At 36.1% G+C, this 19,601-nt stretch overlaps 1 protein-coding gene across 2 annotated transcripts in view; it reads left to right on the forward strand.

The window, feature by feature from the left end:
* The window catches only part of cdhr1 (cadherin related family member 1), a 66,167-nt gene extending 50,649 nt beyond the window's left edge, over positions 1 to 15,518 (forward strand). Inside the window, exons 15-17 of one of the 2 annotated variants that reach the window (XM_031906398.1) lie at positions 4,708 to 4,936; positions 6,189 to 6,443; positions 13,742 to 15,518. In XM_031906398.1, the coding sequence (XP_031762258.1) occupies positions 4,708 to 4,936; positions 6,189 to 6,443; positions 13,742 to 14,296 (1,039 nt within the window). In that variant the 3' untranslated portion in view covers positions 14,297 to 15,518. Of the gene's footprint in view, positions 1 to 4,707; positions 4,937 to 6,188; positions 6,444 to 12,998; positions 13,498 to 13,741 lie in introns of those variants that run through there. The other variant, XM_031906399.1, reaches the window with a different exon arrangement.
* Positions 15,519 to 19,601: the final 4,083 nt, after the last annotated feature.

Raw genomic sequence — 19,601 nt, forward strand, 5'->3', positions numbered from 1 at the left:
TATGAACTCAGCTGTTATTTTTGGGAGCTATTTACTGAATTTTATAAGTGTCTCCTATGTGAAATTTTAGCAGTGGAATGACTGGTTATTGAGCCCCACAGCAACATCATTGGCCCCTACACTTACGCAATATATGTATGTTATGTTACTTTCAAAGAAACTTACATGACTTACCTGTACACTCCACTGACCCCCATTTAAAAGACTGACTTATTACCACATTATTTTTACTAGGTTTTTACTATTTTTATGAACCACTACTTGGGCAGTTTATTTAACTTATGCAAAAACTTAAGTAACCTTCATATCAGGGGTCGGGAACCTTTTTGGCTGAGAGAGCCATAAACACCACATATTTTAAAAAGTAATTCCGTGAGAGCCATACAATATGTTTGGCCGCGGATGCTGCGGGGTAAGGTAGGGTGGGTCCCAAGGATGGCGGATGCAGAGGAGGGCGTGGCCTGCGCTTGGTGGATAGAAGACGTGTTCTAAGGCTTAGAACACGTCTTCTATCCACTAAGAGCAGGTCACGCACCCCATTATTTTTTTTATTAAAGATTTGGCAGCGAGCCAGATGCAGCCATCAAAAGAGCCACATCTGGCTCCCGAGCCATAGGTTCCCTACCCCTGCTTCATATGAAGCAATGACAGCACAGAGCAGGGAAAGGAAGGAGATTAAAATTAGGGCAAACTCCACTGACTGTTAATGAACTGACTGTTAATTAGCACATTATAATAAGGGGTCTTTTCATAATCTAGATCTCGATACCTTAAGTCTACCAAAAAGTCTTCCAAAAAATCATTTAAACAATGTAACCACCAATAAGGATTAAGTGTATCTTAGTAAGGCTGAAGTACAAGGTACTGTTTTATTATTACAAAGAAAACGGAAATCGTTTTTTAAAACTGAATTATTGATTATAATTGAGTCTATAGGAGATGGCCTTGTCATTATTTTGAGCTTTTTGGATAACAGGTTTCCAGATAATGGATCCCTTACCTGTACCTCATAAATAGGACTTATTTTTATTATCAACCACTAGAGCATCTGAGTGTCTAGCAATTATTACATAGCTTTTAAAGTAGTAAACATTTCACATTGTAACATATGAGTGAAACAAGCCAAAAAAAGCAAAGACAAAATGCACGAATTTAAAGTCTTGTATTTGAGAAACAGAGGAACATAATACAGAAAGAATTAGTGAAGATGGATATGGTGGTTTAGGCTGTTTTAGAGATCATTTATTTGCTTCAAAACTGGGTATAAAACTAAACAGAAGGAAGTAGCATATAAGATATCTAGTAGCTGTATAGTAACTAAGATGTTACAGTATATAAGGAGAATGGGGCTCTTTGCTACAGAGCAAGATCAAACTGAGAAGTTAATATTAAGGCAAGCAATGTTGGGAGAGACAGATACACACAAAGCTTCACAAATAAAAATCTGCTTATGTGATGATAAGCAGGGTGAATGAGTCAAGCAAGCTGATATGAGAAAAGTTTGGATGGAAATTAAGAAATATTTACTCTTTGATACACATAAATCAGTGAGACATATTTTCTTATCGCAGAACTTAAGGCAGAAAATTAGAATATCAGAGCATTCACTGTACAAATAAAATTCTAAAAATCCAACCTCAGCTGAAATCAGCCCTTCATAATTCTAATAAATTATTTTAATTGAATGTCTGCCCACAAGGGGATATTGAGAGAAATGATTTTATAAACTACTTTCTGTACTACACGAACATGTGCCATGCTGCTATTCATTGGTGACTTTAATTTGGTCTCTCACTAAATCCTAAAAACAAGCTGTTAATTGGATGAGGGTGGGGTGGAGAGGGGCTGAAGGCACAGCTGGAGCGACGATAAGCGAATATGACAGCTGCTACTGAGCACATAGAGGAGAGAGGATTGTGACAATTTATTCTGGTTTTCTCACTTCTTAAAGGTGAAAACCTAAGTATAGACATGCTGATTTCCCTTTGACTTTGATCACTGTGTTAATGTAATTTAGCATGTGCAGGAAGTTAGTGGGGGTGAGAGTGAGAAGGGGCTATAGCATTTACCCAAAGACATTATTAACATCTTCACTGCTATAAAGGGAAATTTATTTATATATACTCGTATAAATATATTCCAAATGTATATACATTGGTCACATGGTCAGTGTAGGGCCCTTCTATTAACAGCTGCACAGGTCGAACAGGGGCTGATTCATCAAAGTATGAGTTCGAATCCCAAAATGGGTAAAATTCGGATTGGATACGATCATTTCTGATGATCGCAAATATAAAAAAAATGCTTACGAAAAAATCGTATTAGTCACGATAATATCGTATTGGCAATCCGAAAGTCACAAAATTGTCGTATCTGAATGATCGTAAATGGCAGGAAAACCTTTCTGACTTTGATCCTTCTGTGTATGATTTTGGAAGCCTCCCATAGGACTCAATGGCACTCTGCAGCTCCAACTTGGCCCAAGGAAAGTCACGATACCGAAGCTTGGATGAATCCGAAACTTTGGTATTCGGTGCGACAATACGATTTTGTCGCAAAGTATGAAAAAGTCGCGCTAAGGCCCCTCAAAAACGCCAACCCTGAGAATAACTGACATTTATTTATGATTTGTTAGTAAATCGGAAATCACACATATCTGTAGGCACTGCGTTTCATAAATAGCTTGAATAACTATAATTGTAACTAATTGTGTAATGATTTGCACAAAGACCACTTTTAAGTTAGTTAGCAAACTACTGACAATTTATTGACTATTAATCATTAGCTGTTATTTAACCCTGTGTTTGCAGACTGCATGTTGCTGCAAAAACACTCAGTCTGCATTGCATTGCTGGACAGAAAAGTAGCCTATGCCAGGCAGTTGATGTTGTAGAATCTAGGACTGACAGTATAAAAAGCATTAAGTATTTAAGGTTTCCACATAATTTGACCTTTACGCCTAGTGAGGGGTAAATCTGCCGCAGTTCCTGTCTTGCATGGAGTACACCAGATTATTTCAGGAATCATTGCAAATGAATGCAAATTATGATGTAAGTCAGTTGAAAGACATTTGAAGGTTTGTGTGAATAAAATAATAAAGTAATATCTATGCAACTGATGAATTAGTATCCCAGCTTGCTCCAATTATGCCAATGAATTGCTGAACTTCAGGCAGCTTTGATATGTGCTTTATCATGTTTTTTAGAACTACAATAGTTAAGCATTCTTTTTCCAAAACCTGAAATAGTTGTTGAATGGAGCAATTGGCAGGAGTTGCCATAGCAACAGTCAACATGGTTCCTGTGGCAGTAGTTTCCATGGAAGTCACAACCACGTCGACTGTGTAAAAAGTAACTGCCACTGCGAATGGTTCTGAATAGTAACTGACAATGGTGAACATTGAAATGGCAACTGTTGTTATAGCAACCATCAAGCCAGCCACTTTTTCATCCCTATGTTTTCCAGTATAGCAGATTTACATTTTAATAGTCAGTATGGAAGCCATTACCATAACTTCTGTCTTCATGGCAACAGCCACCATGGAAATATTCCTCACAACAAGCATCACCATAGCAACTGTCTTTACAGCAACCACTGCCACTGCAACTTCCCTGACAACAACTCTTACCATAGTTACATAGTTACATAGTTACATAGTTACATAGGGTTGAAAAAAGACCTGTGTCCATCAAGTTCAACCCATCCAAGTAAACCCAGCACACACACCCACACCTACCAATCTATACACTCACATACATAAACTATAAATACAACCACTAATACTAACTGTAGATATTAGTATCACAATAGCCTTGGATATTCTGATTGATCAAGAACTCATCCAGGCCCCTCTTAAAGGCATTAACAGAATCTGCCATTACCACATCTCTAGGAAGGGCATTCCACAACCTCACTGCCCTCACCGTGAAAAACCACCTACGCTGCTTCAAATGGAAACTCCTTTCCTCTTATCTAAAGGGGTGACCTCTGGTACCATGGTTTCCTTGGTAACCATCTTAAAGAAAGCAGTAATCATTGTAATGTTCAACATAGCAGCAGTCTTCAAGGCAACCATTAGAACATAACAATTATCTTCATGCCAATGGTTTCCATAGTAATAAATAGTCATGATGGCAGTTGAAAACTGTGGTAACTATTATAATTACAAGTGACATCACATCAACTTTATGCCAGACAAAAACACTTAAACCATCACTGTAAGGACTGTGGCTATGGAAATGACTTTAATTAATGACATGAGTAACTGCCACTTATTAGTAACATTAGTAACTGCATTTATTGAAAGCATTGCAGTTGAAGCCATAGCAGTTTTATCAAGTTGAAAAGCTAATAAAAGCGTGCTTGCTTTGTTTTGGTAGAGGAAAAGATGTATATCATAGTACTTATTTTTTTTTTTAATTAAATGTATCTTTGTCTAAGCCAGACAACATCTGGATTCTTTGTTGATCTCTTGTTTAAACTCTGAACTCTGTATCATTATCCTCTGTATTATTTATAATACCTACATAATCTAGAGAGATAAAGGTTTGTTTGACATCATTATAATAACATACAATTGGATGCATGTTTTTGGTTCTCCAAGTCAGTAAAGGGGTCACTAAAACAGCCATCAGAGTCAGTTGTTGCCCAGGACTTGATTTTGAATTAAAATTTTCTAAGGTGCTAATATTTGCTGTGTTTTTGCAGTTTCCTTATCCATCCTTCAACTGGAATCATCTATACCCAACCTTGGGCTTCTTTAGATGCAGAAGTCACCTCCAAGTACAACTTTTATGTAAAAGCTGAAGATACGGAAGGGAAGTACAGCTTAGCTGAGGTGTTTGTGACGGTCTTGGATATCAATGATCACAGTCCAGAGTTCAGTGAGAATATTCAAGAAAAGACCTTGATTATTGGCACTCCAGTTAAAATAGAGGTACAACACAACAGTATATATATATATATGTGTGTGTGTGTGTGTGTGTGTATATATATTTATGTAGTTGAAAGATTGAAAGGGGATGTTATTTTAAAAGAAAACAATGAAAATTCACATTGCAATCCTTCAACAAAAAATTAGATATGCCATTTCCTTCTGGGGAAAAAGTAAGTAAACCCTTGGCTCTAAAAAATGACAAAAACAACCTCAAGTAGGCATTTTTTTATAGCTGTCTATTAGTCTCTGACATCATTTTTTTTCCCAGTCCTCCATAGAGATTTTTTTCAGCTTTGCACTGTTTGATGGGGTTCCTTACATGCAGAATCCATTTTAAGTTCCCAGACAGCATCTCCATAAGGTTTGGATCTGGGTTTTTATAAGGCAATTCCAGAAGTCTCCATTTCTTTTATTCTCAGCTAAATGTTTTGGGTCATTTTCATGGTTGCATGATCAATTTTCTGGTAGATTTCACAAACTTGCTCATAAATGCGTTCCTAGAAACTATAACACCCCTTTAAGACATTTTCATTGCTATATAAAATGTCTAAACCAGATTTTTGGTTATACAATATAGCCATGTAGAGTTGCATCCCTTTCAATATATTTTATTAGTTGCAGTGTTTCTAACATATAAAAACCCTAACACAAAAAAAAGAAATATATACTATGGTTTTAAAATAGTCCAATACCCGGATTAGTAATACAATAACTACAATAGTATCCCTGTCAGTGTTCTTAAACGGTTCTGCACGCCACAGGTTAAATGTCCCAAAAAAAAACACAACATAGTGTAATACTGGCAGACACCTTTTATTTGTGCCCCCGCACTGCGGGACTCAGGTGTGGCTGTTACTTAATGTCCCCCAGGATTGGATCAGTGCTGCCTAAGGGTGTTTGGGACATGTGAGGTGCCAGAACCTTTTAAGAACATTGACTGGCATACTGTACACTGTGTCTTGTGTTAATATCCCGGTCATTGGACTATTTTAAAACCAGAGTATATATCTCGTCTTTGAATTTCCAGATAAGCACGGATTAGATTTCTCTTTATACAGCGTTTCTGACACACTAATTGCTATTATTGCTACAGATTAAACTAACTGTTAGTAGTTTAGCATAATGGTAAAAAGCAATTTCATATTTCTTGTGGATACTGTGTAGCTTATCATGCGGTAGAACTTAAGGTCATTCATCAACCTGAACATTTTTTTAAAAGAAAGACTTTAAATAATTTAAATGTGTTTCCTAGGCAACAGACCATGATGCAGAAGAACCAAACAACATTGTTGATTATTCCATCATGCAAGCAGATCCATCTAATGTTTTTGATATTGACCAAAGTACTGGAGAGATTAAGCTAAAGTCTTACATAAGGTCCCTAGATATTATTCAGAATATAACACAAAATAAAGACTGCAAGTGGTCAGTAGTGGTTCAAGCAAAAGACAGAGGCTCTCCATCCTTCAGCACAACTGCAGTAGTCAAGATTGATGTTACAGAGGAGGTAAGACTATAAGGATTTGTCTGCCTTTTGCTTTATTTTCCTTCCTTCTTACCTTGGACATGTTCCAGATTTTATTAGTATGGCTTATATTAAAACCTTTATGCCACTGTGCATACTTTCTAAAGCTAATCCTTTATCCTCCACTCTCAATCTCTCTAGTCTGTGTCAGACTCCAAGATGCCTTCTTCAAGTGTTTTTAGCCCAGTCGCCTAAACACACCAGCCCTGGGTGGTGTCCTGCCCATCTCTTAAGGTGCCCCTGACCAGCCACAGTTCTGCCCCTAGGGGCACATTTACTAATCCACGAATCCGAATCACGAATGGGAAAAAATCGTATTGGAAACGAAAATTTCGGAAGATCGCAAATATCACGAAAATGCTTACGAAAAAATTGTGTTAGTCACGATAATATCGTATTGGCGATCCGAAAGTCACGAAATTTTCGTACCGAACAATTGTAAACAGCGGTAAAACCTTTCCGATTTTTTCGTGCAAACGTCCGAAAAAGTAGTGCGCCGTACGAAAAAGTCGTGCGGACGCCCGAAAAAATAGACAAAAATACGCTCGGAGCGTTCGCATGAACGCTCGTGCGTTCGTGCTTTTGTAAATGTGCCCCCTAGTCTGTCCTATCTCCACCTTTTCACCAACTCTAGGCCTGCCTAGCGAGGCTTGAGCTACGGCCGCTCAGCAACCACCCCCAGGTTGCCTTATTGTCTTCCAGAGACCAGCCAGGTTGCCGTTTTAAGTTAATGTGACACTTTTTGTGCCTTTGCCCTGCCCCCAAGCTCAATATCACAACTACATATAAAGGTAAGTTATTTTAGGGTCTCTAGGGCTCAATTACCAACATAGGTGCTTAACTGCAAAAGTGTGATTTGCAGTAGCAACCAATCCATCATTTGTATATATTTTTGACTTATAAACTGTTCAGAACTGATTGTTGGCAGCTGGTTGTGGCAGCTGTTTTCAAAATATTGAAAAGGAATACTGCTCACATATGATCAATACTGTGCAGAAAACATTGAAAACAAATTTAGTTCTGTTCCTGAAGTTACAATGGTTTTCTTATAAAAGTTTTTTATCTTTATGAACAAATTTATGAATTTTTAAAATTTGTGAAAAAAAAACTAAATTAAAAATGATTGGTGAACTTTGTATAAAATACTTGCGAAAAAAGCTTTAGCTCCTAGTTGTTGCTCTGTGCTGCAACCAAAAACAATTGTAGAAATCCAAAAAATAGGAAAAAAGCTTCAGCAGGTTTACTGCAAAACATTTATTGTGACCACTACCCACAATTAATTTTTGCAGTAAACCTGCTGACGCTTTTTTCCTATTTTTTGGATTTCTAAAAAAAAAAAAACTAATGTGGAAAAAATCTTCTGATCTTGTTTTTTTGTGATCACTAGCTTATTAATAAAGACAACATAAATGAGTTACATGTGGCCATGTTTAATTCTAGAAAAAGTTGATCACAAACAAAAATCACATTGTTCAATATCAGCTGTTTTAATCAATGGAAAAAAATTACATATTTCATACTTTCCTTTGATTTCTATAGGAACTTTCAGCTTTTACTTGACGAGCCTTCCATGCAAATTTGCTAGTGGTACAAAATTTTTATAGAACTTTTTAATTCAAGATCAAAGGTTTTTTTTTTTGTTTTGTTTTTTTTAAATAGGAACTCCACCCAAACACAACTTAAGGTTTTAGAAAAGTAAACATAATTTCAAGAAATTTTTCAATAATAATCAATAAAAAAGTATGCAGCCTTTTAATAATTTTTGGTGTAATAACATGGTTTGGAACATTTCCTGTTCTCATACTGATCTGACTAACTACTTTGAGATTCAAAAAAAAATGTAACAGTAGTCGACAAGTCCTCAGCCTGCCTTTAGTCTCTATCCTCCAAATCCCACAATTTCCTGCATATGTGATGTCAAAGAGGAAAGTAACATGAACTGTTTTGCAGCTGGATTTCAGCATAATTACATAGTTAAATTGGGTGGAAAAAAGACTGAAAAAAGACTGAAGTTCATCAAGTTCAACCCCTGCAAGTGAACCCCAGCACTCATAAACGTATACCAACCTATCTATACACTCACATATATAAACTTTATATACACCAACATAAATACTAATTGTACTTTTTAGTTTTGGATATTACGCTTGTTCAAGAAGCCGTCACAACATCACTTGGAAGGGCATTCCACAACAAAAATAAAACAGTACTTTCAATGCCCACCTCCAGGCTATTAATAAGCAAGATTAAATGCAAAGGACCAAGGACAGACCCCTGTGGTACTGCAGTTACAACACTGGTCCAATTAGAAAATGTTTCCATTTAATCTATCCTTCAGCCAGTTCTCTATCCAAGTACAAATATTATGTTCAAGGCCAATATTCCTTAATTTTATCATTAACTAGATGACTAAGTAGATGACTTCCACTGCCATCCCAGAGTTGAGGTTTCTGCTCATAAAAGACAATTAAATTAGTCTGGCAGCCAGTCTCGGACCTTTGTTTACCTTTACATGTTCAAGTCTGTTTTGAATTTCCTCCTGAGTGACCCATGCATCAGTAGCTAAATTACTAGAATTGGGTCTATTAAAAAAGAAACCTTCATTAGCTGGCTCCCCAGTTGTGAAGACAGATGAAAAATAATAGTTCAGAATTTCAGCTTTTTCCCTGTTTTCATCAACCAACTGACCCCCTGTGATAATAAGGGCCCCACCCCTTTCTGCTTTATTTTTTAAATATTTACATATTTAAAAAATAATTTTGGATTCTGTTTACTCCTTGCTGCAATAACCCTTCCTTCTCTATTTTAGCTTGCCTGATAACTTTTTTGCAAGCTTTATTGGCTTGTACCTGATCAAAGTTTCAGCTGTACCAGCTAACTTTAATGCTTTAAAAGCATGTCTTTTCTTACCAACCTTGACACTAACACTTTTATTCAACTATAGGTTTTTCTTTGAAATGTCTTTCTTTGCTTACAATGGGTAATATACTGACATGTATACTTGTTAAGAAACATTTGAAAGATATTGCATTTTCCTTCTGTGTTTAACTCTGTGAAAAACCTTTCCCAGTTAATATGTTGCAGAGATGCCCTGATATACTGGCAAAGTTTGCACGTCTACAGTTTTGTGTCTTAGTTACTCCCTTATAGAGTTGTCTCTGCAACATTACCGCAAAGGAGACATTATCTCAAAGGATGCATTCAGAATTATTAGTTCACCAGGACCAAAAGAGAATCATTCCTATAGGGTTCTTGAACTGCCTGAAATAAAAAGTTGTCATTTTGCATATTTACAAACCTACTAGCTTCTTCTGACTTGGCCATCCCATTACTCAACTACGTCAATGTCTGGATAAATGAAGTCCCCCATAATAACAATTGACCTAGTTGTGAAACCTCCTCCATTTGTAATAGTAGCTGGGCTTTATTCTTCACACTTATACGGGGTAGTTATACAGGGTAGTCTAACCTTTAGCCCTGCAGAAATCTCTACCTAAAGGGATTCCAATCCCTCCCTGTTGCTGTCCCTGGTAATTTATTTAGCACGTGGCTTTACTTCTGTCTTAACATAATGACAAACTTCTCCACCTTTTTTAATCCCGTTATCCTTCCTAAAAAGGGTGTAACCATTTAAATTCACAGGCCAGTCACATGTTTCATCCCACCAGGTCCCAGTGATACCAGTTATATCATAATATTCAACACATGCAATAAACAGAGGGATCTCCTCGGCTGGTAAACTGTATGCCCCCCTAACCCCTCCCCCCCTCCCCTACACTAGCTTTCCCATAATACCTCTTAGTGCCTCTTAGCCATTCTTACCCCTAGTTCAGTGGACCCCTTCAATTGAGGTGCAATCCATCATGGTTATATAGATTGTATACCAAGGAAAAGTCAGCCAAGTGCTCTAGGAACCCAAAACATTCCTTTCTACACTAATACTTTAATTTTATTTATTCATACTTTTTAAACAAATAGATTACAGTGATAGGTATATTAGAGATTTCTGTTTTGTGTGGTACTTTTTAACAAATTTTGATTTGGAAGCTGGATTCCAAATTCTTGAATCTTGCAAAAGATTTGTGAAACGGCAAAAATTCGGGAAACTGCGAAAATGTTGCACATCAAAAAAAAATGACGAGTGTGTCAAATGCCTGCTGAATTAATTTGCCCATTACTAGCCACCTGACTGTAGCTGGGAATGATAAGAGCCACACCATGGGGTTATTTCAGGGGGGCGATTTATCAATGGTCGAGTTTAATTTTTTTTCCTCAATTAGACTTTTTTTGTGATTTAAAAAATTCAGCCTTTAGTTATGGTTCGAAATCTCGAATGTCTGGTATTTAATTTGTGCAAAAAACTCGAAAACTGGAATGTAAATATTTAGTTTTTAGAGCTCATATACTTGAAAAATTCGAGATTTTCAAGTTTCTTATTCAAACGGGTTTTCCTTATTAATGAATAAGCAACCATTCGATATGCGAGTTTATTCATTTTAGAAAAACAAGCTCAAATTCACAAACTTGAAAATTAATAAATAAGTCCTTAATGTCCTATATATATATTGATAATGGGTGAGTGCAAAGGACCTCTTGTATTTAAACCCTATGGAATATAAGTAAATTTAATAATAAAAAATGTAATTAGCTGGTCTGAATATTTATAAAGTATTATTACCACAACAAATTATATTTCCATTACATTTACTTCTAAAAAACCTGTTAACTTAAGACTAAACAGGAGGTGTTTGGTTACACAATAAACGAAGCAGGTCTACATGAATTTTTACATGTACTGGAAAGCAATATCCGGCATGGCAACTTGAATGAACAATTTAAATTTTTTTGGTGAAATTGGTCCATTAAAGGGGTTCAATTAAATGTAAGTTCAGTACTATGCTAAACATATCTATGCTAAACGGTCCTATTGAGAGATGATAAATCTATGGTTTTTGTTATTTCTTGATAATGAATACAGATAATGGACTCCCGCTAACAAGCCAAAGGGAAAAGGGAGAGGTTAGTCTACTGGTAGAGCCCTTAGGGCTGATTCACTAAAGTGCGTTAAAACGTGCGTTATGTATAGCATGTGTTAAAATTTTTGCACAATTCACTAAAAGCATACTTGCGTTAATTTACGCGCGATACTGTTTGGGTTATTTTAGTCACGAAGACTATCTTCGTGCGGTATTTGACAGAACGAGCGCTAATCAACACACCGCGTACAAATATTTGCCACGTGCGAAAAAACGCACGCCATGTTAGCCATACATGCCATTACTTTCGTAAAACTACGTATTTCCTTGCAGACTGGAGGCTACATCACTCTAGGGCCAACACAGACTTGAATAAATCACACTGCAAAGTCCATATTTTATTGCCAAAAGCTCATTAACTGTACTTTTCTATAATTACCGCCTGCCCCAAGTAGGTGTTCATTTTCGCACAGACTAATGCAATATTTAGCTCGTCTAAGTGTTTGTAAATCATGCGTTAGTATTATTTCTGCTCGCTAATTAACGCAATGCGTAAAATTAATGCATGCGGTTGTGCGTAAATTAACGCATGCGATACGCGACTTACCGCATGCGGTAATACTGTAGCGAATCGCGCGTTAATTTTCACATCAATTTTAACGCAAAAAAGTGTGCGATAAAAATAAACGCACTTTAGTGAATCAGCCCTCTTGTGTTATTTTTTGCATAACATGTTAGTAGAACCAGAGATGATAAAATGGATGCTGATTGGTCAGATTTTAATTGGTGGGGAGTAGTGATGGGCGAAATAATTAGTCAGGCATGGATTTGCAGTGAATTTCCGCATCTCGCCATTGGCTGATTATTACATGAAACGGGCAACAAAATTTGCCAAGCAACATTTTTGCTGTTTTGCTAATTTTTTTGCTGTTTGGGAAATGGGAACAGAAATGGGACAGATTGTGACATGGTTTATTGCTTTTAAACCTGTGTAGGTTTAGAACTCCCTACTACCTTTGACTAAGTACCATGAAACATGTAAGCCTGTAATTTGTGGGGCTGGTATATGTTTTTTAACTTTATTTCAATAAAGATCTTTTTGTATTTTTAATTAAGAGTGCAGAACATGTTTATGTGGGACTGATACCCCCATAAATCCTGGGGCTGTCTCTGTGCTCTGGCGCCAGTTGAGCATTTTTACCCCTTAGTTTTGAAGTAATTGTGCTATTTTTTGCTATACTGGTAACCTAAATATGTACCTCACAAGGGCCAAACATGGAGTAGCTTTAGTTTGCCTGTTTGTCTTGTTTAGCTCAAGAAATAACAAAAACCATATATTTGTAATGATTAAAACAATAGGTAAAAATATATTTACACAAACCATATTAATCAGGGAAAAAAGTGGACTTTTTTATTCATATTTAATGATAAAGTCAAACTTTGTGCAGCATAGATACAATCTGCCCCTTTGTCTTGCCATCCATTTGTTTATTTTCCTTTAATTCCATAACCTTTTTTGCCACACACCCAAGTTCCATTGTCTTATGTTTGACATTTCCAGATCAGATCAAGGGTAAAATCCTATGTATTGGGTCTCAAGAAGCGCCCCTGGACCATATTTGGGATTTGCATGAGTACCATCCTCTCAAGCATTTCTATAACCATGGTGATATCCACCATCATTTATTGGAAAAGTGTGAAAAAGTCCAAAATTCATCCTAAAGACAGAGTCAAAAAAATCATAAGAAGACCAACCAAGCAGTAAATGTAATGCACATGTCTGCTAGAATGCCAAAGGACACGGTGTAAAATGACTATTATTTCATTTCCTTGATGTATATTGTGATGTGTTTTTCTTGTCTGTAAAAGAGTACTAGAAAATATAAACATAGAATTCACAGAAAAATAAAGGAAATGTAATATATGTTGTAGCTTTTTGTGATACCTGGGAGTCTTACCATTCATTAAAATGTATTCACAGCCATAGTATTATAAAATGATTTTTACTAGATCAGAATTATTAGTGAACAGAGCTGTAAGAGAGAAATATATACAATTGCACATCAAGATGGATTAATGGAAGAAACTAGAGTCTATGCACGTATAATTTATTTTGATTATTTTGATTTTTGATTTATTTAGCAGTCATTTATTGGGAACTAAAAATATCCAGTTTATAGTAAGTGTGAAGAATATTATCTACTTAGGCATTTTGCTTCTGAATGCTCGGATTATGAGCAAACAGAATAGCAAACATGGAGGCCAGAAAAATCCATGTCATGTTTTCTTTGTACTCTTTTACAGACACTTCTTCACAAAGGCCCTATGGCTGCCTTTTTGATGCAAAGCAAAGATAATCCAATGAAAGCCCTAGGAGTTCTAGCTGGTGTTATGGCAATTATGGTGGTCATTACAATCTTCATCTCCACTGCCATGTTCTGGCGCAATAAAAAGTCAAATAGAGTAATGCCTCTGAGAAGAATAATCAAAAGACGAAGAAATGAACACCCTCCAAGAACAGCCAGGACTGAGTGGTTGAAGTTCAAAAAATCCAACAATTCTGCAGATAAATTTACCATCCAGGAAATGGAATCAGGCCTTAAGAATGAAAATAGAAACAACAATTACCAAGGTATCCCTGTTCCACCAAGGGTACCTTGCCCACCTCCACCCCCACGCCTAATGCCAAAGGTCAGTAAACCGGAATGGAGCCTGCCTACAGTTTCTGGGTCCTTGACTCCCAAGATCATAGATCAGAAGATGAAGGAGAAAGTCCCCAGTGCCAGTGCTGCTCTTGTCTCTGAACTGAAACTAATGTTGGAGAAGAAAAATGCAGGAAGCTCAATGTCTTTTTATTAGTATTCCTAAGGTAAAGTGGATAGAATAGTTTTCAAATGAAATATACTTTATAATTTCATCATGTAATGCAGCTGATTCAGCTATGCTTTGGTTTTAGAACTGACAGTAGAAACCTCATAGCTAGTAGCTTGTAGGCCTTGGTTTTATTCATTATTAGCATATTCCAAAGGGGGCCCACAAATGAATCAAAGAACAAATTAGTTCACTTTTTCTTGTAATCATCTGCAACCTTCAACATAGCTACTCATTAAATGCAGTATTACACAAAAATGTTTGTATGTGTATTGGAGCTCATTTATGAACTAACCACTAGGGCTACTTGCATTGTGGAGTAAAAGTATTAGTTTTGATTACAATATTGATAATCGACATGCCAGCGAAACACAACAAGGGTTTATTTAAATGTCTTTTAAAATAATTTTAAAGGCAAAAAGAGCAATGCTTGTAGACTTAAAGAGCTGTAATGCTTTGCATCATTAGAAAATATCTGCCAGTAATAATTATACCTTTTCATTAATGTAATATAACCTTTGCAAACCCAGAATGTATAGCAACCCCATGTAGCAGTGAAAGAAACATTTTAAATGTAATAGTTTGCACCAGTGCACAGTTTGTGTAATAAAACATCTAACTGAAAAAGTTGTTATATTTACTTTACCATCTTTATGAAAATTACATGGTGAATTTTTGTTCTTTTTTTTTCATTTACAACTTTTAACACATTTTGCCTTAGACCTTGGACTTCTTGGCAAGGCAACTTTTGCATTTTGACATTTGGTCACACACTCCTTACTTTATAATTACTACGCAAATACTTGAAAACACTGTTTTTGCCCCAAGAGTATCCAAGACAATAAACAAGCATTCTAAATGTTAATATTGTTGGCATTCAGCTGTGCCAACATATACCTACAGTTTAAAGACATGTAGCACAAGGTATGGCCCAAGTTTGCATGTGGTTTCTTCATGTGAATAGCATGCTTTGTGCAAACCGGGTTTTATTTCCCCGACAAAAAAATAAAAAGCTCAGCGCCAACCTGTCGAGCCTTTTATTTCTTTGTCAGGAAAAATAAAAACCCGATTTGCACTGAAGGCTCGAGCATTCTTAAAATTGCCTCATTGTTTAAATGAGTCTTCTAAAAACCCATTTAAACAATAAATAAACCCAACAGGATTATTTGGCCTTCAATAAGGATTACTTGTATCGTAGCTGGGATCAAGTGCAAGGTACAGCTTTATTATTACACAGAAAAAATGAAATCATTTAATTAAAATGGGGTCTATAGGAGATGGCCTTTCATGTAATTCAGAGCTTTATGGATAACGGTTTCCAGATAATGGATCCAATACCTGTATAACATACCAAATATGCTACAGTTCATACTCAAGGAGAAAATGAAATAAAAGTAAATGAAAAAAAATCACACAAATAAAAAATTGTATTTGCCAATGTAGTATTGTTCACTAGAGTGTTATTGCATTGCAAATGAACTGTTGTGGCTTGATTAAAGGTGGAATAATCTTTTCGAGCAGAAATAACTTTCTCGGTAAGAAGATTTTTTTATTAACACTGAAAATATGCAATCTTTTTTCAGTGGTGTAAGTGGCTGATAAATTGTTTTTGGGTACACAAAAGCTATATTCATTTCACACAAAGAAAAAATTGTTTGCACAAAGGCATACATTTTCACATTACAAATCATTTTTCCTCTAAACCTTTTATTACAGTACCCTGTTAGTGTGTAGTTGGGTATATTATATGAGTAAAACATGAACCCTGGCTTATCCTTGAAGTTCTTACAAATGTAATGAATAAACCAAACAAATATTAAAAAAGCATACAAGGGGAATAAATAAAGAAAATGACTAAGCTGCACTTGGGTGCCCCTGGTTTTTGTGTAAAGTAATTGTTTTTTATTAGTTGATTACATTTTTATGTCTAAATGTCTATTTTTCAGTATTATCTGCCATACAACTGCTAATTCTGGTAGCATGAATACTAACTACAAAAGTGGACTTCAGAACATGTGTACTAGTGAAAGAAATGTTTGGTTACACATTGATTTATACAAAAAGAAAAGGATTGGGCAGAGAAAGAAGTTGACCTAGCCTTCAGGTTGATGGTGTACCCAGTAGTTAGAAAATAGAAAATATCTGATAATATTAACTTTGAAATATATTTTTGTTTTTATGCCCTGCATCTTATTATTTTGAAAACAACTTTCTCTTTAACCATTTTTTCACAAGTGATGGACAAGTATCCTGGTATTCCTGGGCTTCCTTTTCTGGTCTCTTTTTTCCCTTTTTTTACTCTAAAGCAAAGATTTTTCTTCTTAAAGAATTAGTAAACCTTTTTTTTTCTATCAGTATATCAGTAAAATTACTCTAAACAGCCTCCAGAATTACCTTACCTTCCCAGCATTCTGTCTGACCTGGTTCCTCAGTTAGACTTTAATCCTTTCCTTTGCTTCCTTGTGCAGAGTGAAGCCCCGCCCCCACTTCCTGTTCAGGTCTCTCATCAAGAAAAAAAAAACCCTGCTAATGCACAGACTGGCTCCTTCTGCCTCCAGGCATGCCCAGAAGGCTCTCCACTCCGACAACATTGTCGAATTAAAGAAAGAACTGAACAGGAAGTGGGGGGTGGGCCTTCACTCTGCACAAGGAAGCAAAGGAAAGGATTAAAGTCTAACTGAGGAACCAGGTCAGAGAGAATTTTGGGACAAAGGTAGGTAATTCTGGAGGCTGTTTTGAGTCATTTTGCTGATAGAAAAAAAAAGGTTTACTTATTCTTTAAAGTATTTGTGGAATGCTAGATACATCTGATTCATTGATAAGTATGTACCATTCTAATCTCTCTCTTCTGTCATGTAACATGTTGATTAACTTTGTTAGTGCTTAACTATACTGCATTTAATACGACTGTAATGGCAAAAGTATTTTTTAAAGAAAAAGGGATATACATTGTGCAAATGTTTCATGTATTGTGTTTTCTTTTATCATTAAACTATCCTGTTATGTATCATTTTTTTGTTTGTTTTTTTAATCAATAAAATTCAAAAGTAAGAGGAAATGCCTGTTGTTGTCTCCTTGTATGATTTTTTTTACACATTTACCCCAAAATCCTATTTATTTATTTTTTTCAAGAAATTTTACAGTGCTGTGCAATTTTCTGTCACTTTCATTGCTATTTTGGGGGAACTGAACATGCAACAATGTACATGTAAATTGCTAGTTCCAGAAATAATCTAGGCTATAATATAACACTTTGGGGCTCAGTTATAAACTTTGCGCAGCGCAGAATAATTCACACAGTGAACATATTTGCTTAGCATGTGTTTGTATTTCTAAAGCTGGATAAGATTGGTGCTTTTGTTGTGCAAATATAATTGTGAATTTTTATATGCAGCATAGTGCATAACATAGGGGCCGATTCATTAAAACACGAGTTTGAATCCCGAATGGGAAAAATTCAGATTGGATACGATAATTTCTGAAGATTGCAAATATCACGAAAATGCTTACGAAAAAATCGTATTAGTCACAATAATATTGTATTGGCGATCCGAAAGTCACAAAATTTTCGCACCGAATAATTGTAAACAGCGGCCGAACCTTTCCGAATTTTTCGCGCAAGCGTAGGAAGAAGTCGCACGGGCTTACAAAAAAGTCGTGCAAGCGTGAAAAAATTGCCGAAAATACGCTCGGAGCGTTCGAACGGACGCTCCGAGCGTTTGTGTCTTAATAAATCTCCCCCCTAGTCTCAAATTGTAAATATTTATGCGCACACTCTGAATCTAAATTACGCCACACCTTTGGCGGAAAAATATTTTATATTTTTATTCATAGTTTTATTTATATTCGCAAAGTGAAAATCAGCACTATAGTTACACACAATAAACATGCACAGAGGGCATTCTCGCACAAACTGCAATCTCATTTGCCAATATTTGTATGCCATGCACATTTCGCTGTGGTTAGCAAAAAAATGAAATATGGGCATAGCAGTGCAATATGTAAGTGTTTAGTCCCCTAAACATGTGCAAAATAACCATATGTAAATAAATACGCGCTGTGCAAACTTTATAAATGCCCCCATTTTGTTCAGACACAAGGGTTTTGTCTGAAAAGGGTGTGCCTGTTTGTATAAAAATAGTACAGTACAAGTGGCTTTTAAGCTTTTAAAATAATGGTTATAGAAAATGTTAATTATGGGAAGGCTGTCTCCCATAGACTCCATTATAATAAAATAACTATAATTTATAAATGATTTCCTTTTTCTCTGTAATAACAGAACAGTACCTTGTACTTGATGGTAGCTAAGCTGCATGAATCCATTCTGGTGGCGAAACACCAGAAAATTTTAGCAGAATTAAGGTATGGAGATCCAAATTACAGAAAGATCCCTTATTTGGAAAACCCCAGGTCCCAAGCATTCTGGATAATATACAGTATTCTATACCTGTATCTTTGCTATCTGTGTGGGATATAATGATCATTCCTCAAATGTAACATAATGCACAAACTTTTCTCCCTTTATTATGTAACCCCCAGTTATATATTTTAACTGATCTTAAAGGAGAAGTAAAGGTCCAGGGCGACCTCCAATCTGCTCCGGGCTCTCAGTTGCCATAGCTTTTAGTGCAGGCAACTAGGTGTACAGAAGCGGATTCACTTCTCTCAGCCAGGCAGAAAAGGGCAGGGCTGAGAGTAGCGGATATATGCTTCGTCTGTCTGCCATAGGGCTACTTCAGAATTGGGGCACGAGTCTGCGCAGCTCTCTCCCCCTCTCTTTTTTGCACCCCCTCCCATAAGAATGTGTGATCTGAGCTACTGGCTAGAGCTGCAGCACTGAAGCTACTGAGACCAGGCTAAAATGGCAATTTAGCAAACAGATGGAGCTTCTGGGGCCGTTTACTCAGGTAGCTTTCTGCAGAATAAATATAGCATTCTAGGTGGCACTAATGTGGCTAATCTATTGGCAGTAAAATGCCAAAATGCCTTTCCTTCTCCTTTAAAGCTTCTGCAACTCTACTAAAAAGAAAACATGTCCTGATTCTAAGTAGCATTTATATGCTATTAAATATAGTTGTACAGGTATAGGACTCCATACCTTGGTCTACTAAAAAATCAATAAACCATTAATGAAACCCAATAGGATTGTTTTCCATCCAATAAGGATTATTTATATCTTAGTTGGGATCAATTACAACATACTGTGTTATTAATACAGAAAAAAAGGAAGACAGTTTTAAAATTCTGAATTATTTGATTAAAATGGAGTCTATGGGAGACGGGCTTTCCGTAA

This window comes from Xenopus tropicalis, chromosome 7, assembly GCF_000004195.4.
Source record: "Xenopus tropicalis strain Nigerian chromosome 7, UCB_Xtro_10.0, whole genome shotgun sequence".
Classification (NCBI taxonomy): domain Eukaryota; kingdom Metazoa; phylum Chordata; class Amphibia; order Anura; family Pipidae; genus Xenopus; species Xenopus tropicalis.